This window comes from Paroedura picta, chromosome 15 (genome assembly GCF_049243985.1).
Source record: "Paroedura picta isolate Pp20150507F chromosome 15, Ppicta_v3.0, whole genome shotgun sequence".
Taxonomy (NCBI): domain Eukaryota; kingdom Metazoa; phylum Chordata; class Lepidosauria; order Squamata; family Gekkonidae; genus Paroedura; species Paroedura picta.
Window position 1 is genome coordinate 6,885,306 of NC_135383.1, and position 6,530 is coordinate 6,891,835.

General features: G+C 45.1%; 1 protein-coding gene across 1 annotated transcript; it reads left to right on the forward strand.

The window, feature by feature from the left end:
• The first annotated feature begins 694 nt into the window (after positions 1–694).
• LOC143824481 (arylacetamide deacetylase-like 4) lies at positions 695–6,530 on the forward strand. Its single transcript, XM_077311844.1, has 4 exons — positions 695–871; positions 2,913–3,132; positions 4,459–4,522; positions 5,750–6,530. Exons 1-4 carry the CDS (start codon positions 695–697, stop codon positions 6,528–6,530), a joined length of 1,242 nt encoding a protein of 413 aa, XP_077167959.1.

The window sequence follows — 6,530 nt, forward strand, 5'->3', positions numbered from 1 at the left end:
CACTGAGGTCCCTCTCCTCCCCAGGATCTAACCCAAAACCTCCAGGAGTATCCCACCATACTGTTGGCTAACCTACAGCCTCATCTCTTGCTTGTAGCCAGGGGTCACCTCGCAATATTACTCAGTACTGGGGACCATCACCTGGCCTCCAGAATTTCAAGATGTCGTCTTTCCCAGCGCCTACTTCCTGGACCTTTCACCGGTAGGGATTGTATGCTCGGGACTGAACCCGGGACCTTCTCCAGGAGAAGTGTCGGCTCCTTCACTCAAGCCCCTCCCCTTTACCCACCACCGATAGAATTCCCCGGCGTGTTTCGTGACAGGTAAAATATAAGGAACGTGGTCTGTCTTGCTTCAGGAGTTCCAGGGAAGAGATGTACACCCACTGGCCCGGTGCTCTTTGCATTCCAATTAACAAACCAATCCCAATTAGCAAATCACACATGAATTTCAGAGTCAACATCCCTGAATAAAGCATATGTTTTAAAACTCACATGATGTCGCAGGGCTTTAGCTCTTTAGAAACGATGGATTTAATCCAGCCTGTTCCCAGTTAATACCTGTGTGGGTGGCAGAGGCTGTTGTCTTCGAAAAATCCCTTTCGCTGTTCATAAAGACGTCTCAAATCAGGCAGAACCTCAAGACTTGGTCGGGAAGGGACCTCGGCGGTTCCTTTTCTTTTAAAGGCCAGGGGATGGCTTTTGCTCTGTCTCTATGGACGTTGGCCTCGTACATCTGCCTCGTCTTGGCATCTTGGCTGTTGGCTTGGGCGGTTTATTATCATTCCACACGGACCCACATCCCTTCTGGAATTAAAGAGCCTGTGAAATTGCGAGCATTTACCCTGGCTTTAAATTTCCTCTTCGGGCTGGTGAGTTTTGCCTGTTCGTGTTCATGTCTTCTTTTTTAAAAAAGAGAGAAAGTGGGATTGTTATTGGTACCTATGCACAGGTTGTGATGCGCTAGAGCTGTGACTCAGTGGGAGGGCATGGGACCTGCCTGCAGGTTCATCCGATGCTGGGTCCATACGAAGCGCCTTGGGGAAACCACATTTCCCAGAATCCCCCGCATCCAGAATGTTTCCCTCGTAGCGTTCAAAAGCGCTAGAAAGGTGGGGAAGAACTCCACGACCGCCCCGGGGAAAGAGATTAGGGAAGGGGATTGAGGATGGGGGAGGCATTCAACAGAATTTTGATTTCCTTTGAACTGCCAAGGTTGGAACCTGAAAAGGTCAACACGAGGGAAATGAACTTAAGCCTAAACAGGATGGGACACGATTCTTTCTTTAAAATATTGTACCGGTATTTTTTAGTCAAGTTAAAAAACCAAGGCTTATCACATAGCCTCTATAAAATAAATACATACATACATACGAGGCATAATTATGTATGTCTTGATTTTATTGAGGTGATATGAAAAGCCTTGGGTTTTTGACTTGGTTAATAAATATTAATTTATGATATTTTGAAAATATACCAGTATTAAGTTTTTAAAACTGCGCTCTACTGTCTTTAGGCTTAAGTTAATTTCCCTGGTTTTGACCTTTTTAGGTTCTTGACTTTCATTTGGGTCAGGATGTTTCCTCCTTCTCATTTTGTCCGAATTTTGGAACCAGAAACTGTGTTCCGGATTTTAGGAAAATAGGTCACTTGGCACTTACAGTGTGCCTTTCCTTGACAGAAAATTTGATACAAAATATTAATATTAATATTAATATTAATATTAATATTAATATTAATATTAATATTAATATTAATATTAATATTAATATTAATATTAATATTAATATTAATATTAATATTAATATTAATATTAATATTAATATTAATATTAATATTAATAATAATAATAATAATAATAATAATAATAATAATAATAATAATAATAATAATAATAATAATAATAAAAGTAGCCTCATGGTGGGTTATGGATGTCCAGTTAAAACCCCCATTAAAACCCCATTAAAATGGACAAATGGACCAAAAATACAGATACAGTAGACCAACAACCCAACAACATGGTGGAACCCCCCCAGCCATTGGGACAAAATATATCCCTAAGATTTAGCCGTGGTTGTCGAAAATAAAATAAATTTATACTCTAGTGCAGCCCTTTTCAACCTTCTAACCATGGAGGAGTCCCTGCCTGCCCAGTTGTGTGGGGTTACTTTGGGGGGGGGGGCTGTCAGATGTCTGCTTTTAAGTCATGGCTGGCATTACTCATCTCTTTAAGTGGGAAACTCGGATTTCCACTGATCTGGTGAATCGGAGGTCAGCTGTTGTGGGATAATGTTGGGGATGTTTGTCTTTCTGTCCTTCAGAACCTGCTTTGAGGAGCAATGAGCATGGAGCTGGGGGGGGGGAGATGCTTGCTTTGTTTATCTGGTGAAGGAGGTCTCTGGCCAGGTGAATGTTCTACAGGGTGGGAAGGAAAGTTCAGTTCTCCAAACGCAGTTTCTCTGGATCCAACCCATGACCTTCTAAACTACTCAGACCTGTCCATATAAACTAGGACACAGTGCTAGGACCTCTCAAGTGCCCAGGCGACCTAATCCCACTGCTTTTCACAGGGAACAAAAAGCAGTGAAGCATCTAAACCCAACAGCTGAGCTGTTTAAACGCTGCTTTCTACTCTTCACAAACAACCGCAAGCTGCCACAAATGGCATCACAAGTTGTGAAACTTTGGGGGCAGTTCTTCAGTTCATAAACATTGCTTCATGAATCACAAACTGGCCCTAATTTGCGGTGAACTTCGGTTCATCGGCCTCTCTGTGCCTATCCCTAGATGGAATGGATTGTTTCTATCTTCAGCCTCAATGCTAGGGGGATGTAAATATTTTGCCCTGTTGTTTCAACTATTGAAATGTTCTCTTGTTGACCAAATACTGATTCTTTTCGTTGTTCTGAAAAGGGGTTATTTCTGGAGAAACTTGGCATTTGCAGTCAGGTTCAAGTGATAAGGATTGCATTCGATGGAATCCCACCAGGGACGGATTCCAACCTGCTCATCAAAGATCTGTTTTTTGAACATGTGCCAGTAAGGCTCTATCAGCCCATCTCACCACCACCCGCTGGGAACATGACAGGAATACTCTACATCCATGGAGGAGTTGGTCAATTTGGAAGCATTCGTAAGAGCCCACAATTTCTCATTCTGTTTGATTTTTCCTGGAAAATTCTGAAATGCAGGGTACTTCAATATCAAGGGTTCTTGGTGTTTTCACCTATGCTACCTTAAAGCGAAAAGTTGTGGTCTCTTTCTCCCATGCCTCACCCATATATAATTTAGCATCAGTTCAAGGTTTGTAAAACAAATTGTGTGACAGTTCTATCAAAAATCCAGTGCTGATACAAAATTTGTCTTATCCCGGGCCTCTTAGTCCAAATAAGTTTTGAAAGCGATTGGGGGGGGGGGAGTAAAAATAAATCTGAAATGACTCTGTTCTTCAGAATGCTGGCAGAGGCTCATGGGAATTGTAGTCCATGGACATCTGGAGGGACGCAGTTTGACTACCCTGGTCTAAATCAATATAAAACTGTTGCATGTGTCCATGTGACCAAAACAATATCTGCTTAGCTACGGTTGCTGTATCATGTGTCTTCCACACTCTGGGACTATGGAATCCAAATATTCCTGGGTTTCTATGTGTAGATCTTCTACCCCAGGAGAGGTTAGTAGACTCCCTTGTACCATTCAACAGAAGGCCATGCCAAAAGACATAAAAAAGGTAAAGGTATCCCCTGTGCAGGCACCGGGTCATGTCTGACCCTTGGGGTGACGCCCTCCAGTGTTTTCATGGTAGACTCAATACTGGGTGGTTTGCCAGTGCCTTCCCCAGTCATTACCATTTACCCGTCAGCAAGCTGGGTACTCATTTTACCGACCTTGGAAGGATGGAAGGCTGAGTCAACCTGGAGCCGGCTGCTGGGATTGAACTCCCAGCCTCATGGGCAGAGCTTTGGACTGCATGTCTGCTGCCTTACCACTCTGCGCCACAAGAGGCTCTGCCAAAAGACATAGCCTCCATCAAGGAGTATCGTTGTCTCCTTGGTGGTGGGCCCACAGCAGAAGTGCCTATCCCCAGGATAATTAGAGGATAAAGCAGTTAATGCTATCTGGGACAGAATATTAGGGCAGCACTTCCCATGTATTTCTTCTATGGTCAGCTGACTTAATAGCAGTTAGTGTCTTCACAGGGGACTAACTGGAACTGCTTTCTGCACTCACTAACGTTAGTATATCACACAAGAACCCATGGACCTATGGACCCACCTTATCCTGAATCAGACCGTAGGCAGTCTTGTCTACTAAGACTAACAGCAGTTCTCGAGGGACTCGAGGTCCTTCACAGATGTAGCTTTTCTACTGCAGATCAACACAGTGACTTTCCTAGATGATAAAGAAGCCTAGAAATCTTTTTTTTTCCAGGGGAAACCAAAGCCCATTTGTTTTGCAGGAGCTTATGAAAGAGTGTGCCGCTACTTGGCGAGAAGCAGCAATTCGGTGGTTGTGAATATTGGGTGAGTAGCTCCAACCGATGTGATCTCAAAATAACCTTGGGATTGGAGTCTGCACAGTTAGCCCTGAACTGTTGTGCAGTGGTCACAGTGGGTAAGAGGCAAGGGATACATTACCTAAACCGACTTTGCCTTTCTCCACCAGGTTTTTGTTGTTGTTGCTGTTGCAAGGTTGTTCTCCACGTTTGAAATAACTACACTGGATTTGAATGTGTGAACTAGAAAATCCCCATCACATCTGTGTCTTGTGCATGCTTTGCTCTTGAATGATCATCAGTGAACAGTCCTGGGGAGATTACTGTGCATCTTCTTCTATAGCAAGAACTGCTTCCCCCACCCTCAATGCTTGGCTTTAAACCTGTTCTATCTTGCAATGAACAGTGTTCAAGACAGGGTGGGGGAAACCCAAGTTTTAAAGTGTGAATGCACGCGAATCGGCCTGCTACCGAATATCAAAGTCGCATATCACCCATATCACCCTCTGCCTCATCCTTCAAGCTAGAATCGCTAGGGATTGAATCGGGGACATTGTGCGTGCAAATCAGATGCTTTCCCACTGAACTCTGGTCCCTCTCTGAGCTGTCATTGGTCTGCCAAGGTCAGTACTGACTTCCATGACTTGCAACAGCTCTTCAGAGTCTCAGGTGAAGGTCTTTCATATCACCTGTTCCCTGATCCTTCCGCATCCTTCCTAGTGGACACTCTACAGATGAGAGAACTCTTCTGCCAAAACTGAATAGACTGTTGGGATGATATGGATTTGCACTGGGAGTGGTTTAAGAATTTACAGGGCCCCTAGCACCAGAGCCTGCTAGGTCCCTGGTACTAGGGGCCCTGCAAATTCTTAAACCACTCCCAATGCAAATCCATATAAATGTGGCGGAAGCAGCCAGACTGGGGTGGAGGGCCACCCAAATGTGGGAAAGAGGTGTCATTCAGAGTGTCCTTAAAGAGGGAAAGGGGGGAGGAGAGAGGCTACGGCCCCAATTCATGGGGAGAGCCACCGAGTAGGGCTCCTGGAAGTTGCAAGCCCATAGCACATACTCCTTGCGCTCTACGGAAGGGGCCATACAGCCCATCTAGTCCAACCCCCTGCTCAACGCAGGATCAGCCCTAAGGATCTAGCCTCTGTTTAAAATGTTCCAAAGATGGAGAACTTACCACCTCCCGAGGAAGACCTTTTTCATTGCAGTAGGGAAATTACGAGCTTAGACTGTCTTTTGCTTTCAGATACCGCCTGTCTCCTGAGTTTCCGCCTCCAACCCAGTCTCAGGACTGCAGGACGGCTGCAGTACACTTTTTGAAGCACGCCGAGGATTATGGCGTGGACCCTCAGCGTATTGTCATTGGTGGAGACAGCAGTGGAGCTACAGGCGCTGCGGCACTTTGCCAAGAGCTGGTGGGCAGAGTAGACCTCCCAAGGGTCCGAGCCCAGGTCTTGATTTACCCGTTCCTCCAGGCCGTGGACTTTAATCTGCCATCCTATCAGCAAAACCATTCTGTCCCTGTTTTGTTCAAGAAGCGGGCTGTCTCTCTGGGTTTCAAGTATTTCAAGGTGAAGACACACGAGATTGCAAGAATTATGAACAGCGCCCACGTCCCAGAAGACCTGAAGGTGAAATATAAGAAATGGGTCAGAGCTGATCACATTCCCGATGAGTTTAAGACCGGGGGCTATGTGCCAGCAGAGACTGATCCGTTTTCAGAAGAGCTTTACGAGCTGTCCAAACAAGCTTTGGAGACGTGGTTTTCCCCACTATTGGCTGAAGACGAGATTATACGCCAGCTCCCCGAGACCTTCCTGTTGACTTGTCAGTACGATGTTCTCAGGGACGATGGACTGTTGTACAAGAAAAGGCTGGAGGACAACGGCGTTCCAGTCACTTGGCTCCACCTTAAAGATGGTTTCCATGGAATAGTCTATTTAATTGACCTTTGGCTGCTTGAGTTCCAGGCAACACGAGACGCGATGGAGGATGTCATTGATTTTCTCTGTGGATTATCAAAATAA

Coding starts and splice junctions, on each gene's coding strand:
- LOC143824481 (XM_077311844.1), top strand. CDS start 695: ATGGCTTTTGCTCTGTCTCTATGGACGTTGGCCTCGTACATCTGCCTC. Junction 3,133..4,458: donor TGGTCAATTTGGAAGCATTC/GTAAGAGCCCAC, acceptor TTTGTTTTGCAG/GAGCTTATGAAAGAGTGTGC. Junction 4,523..5,749: donor TCGGTGGTTGTGAATATTGG/GTGAGTAGCTCC, acceptor TTTTGCTTTCAG/ATACCGCCTGTCTCCTGAGT.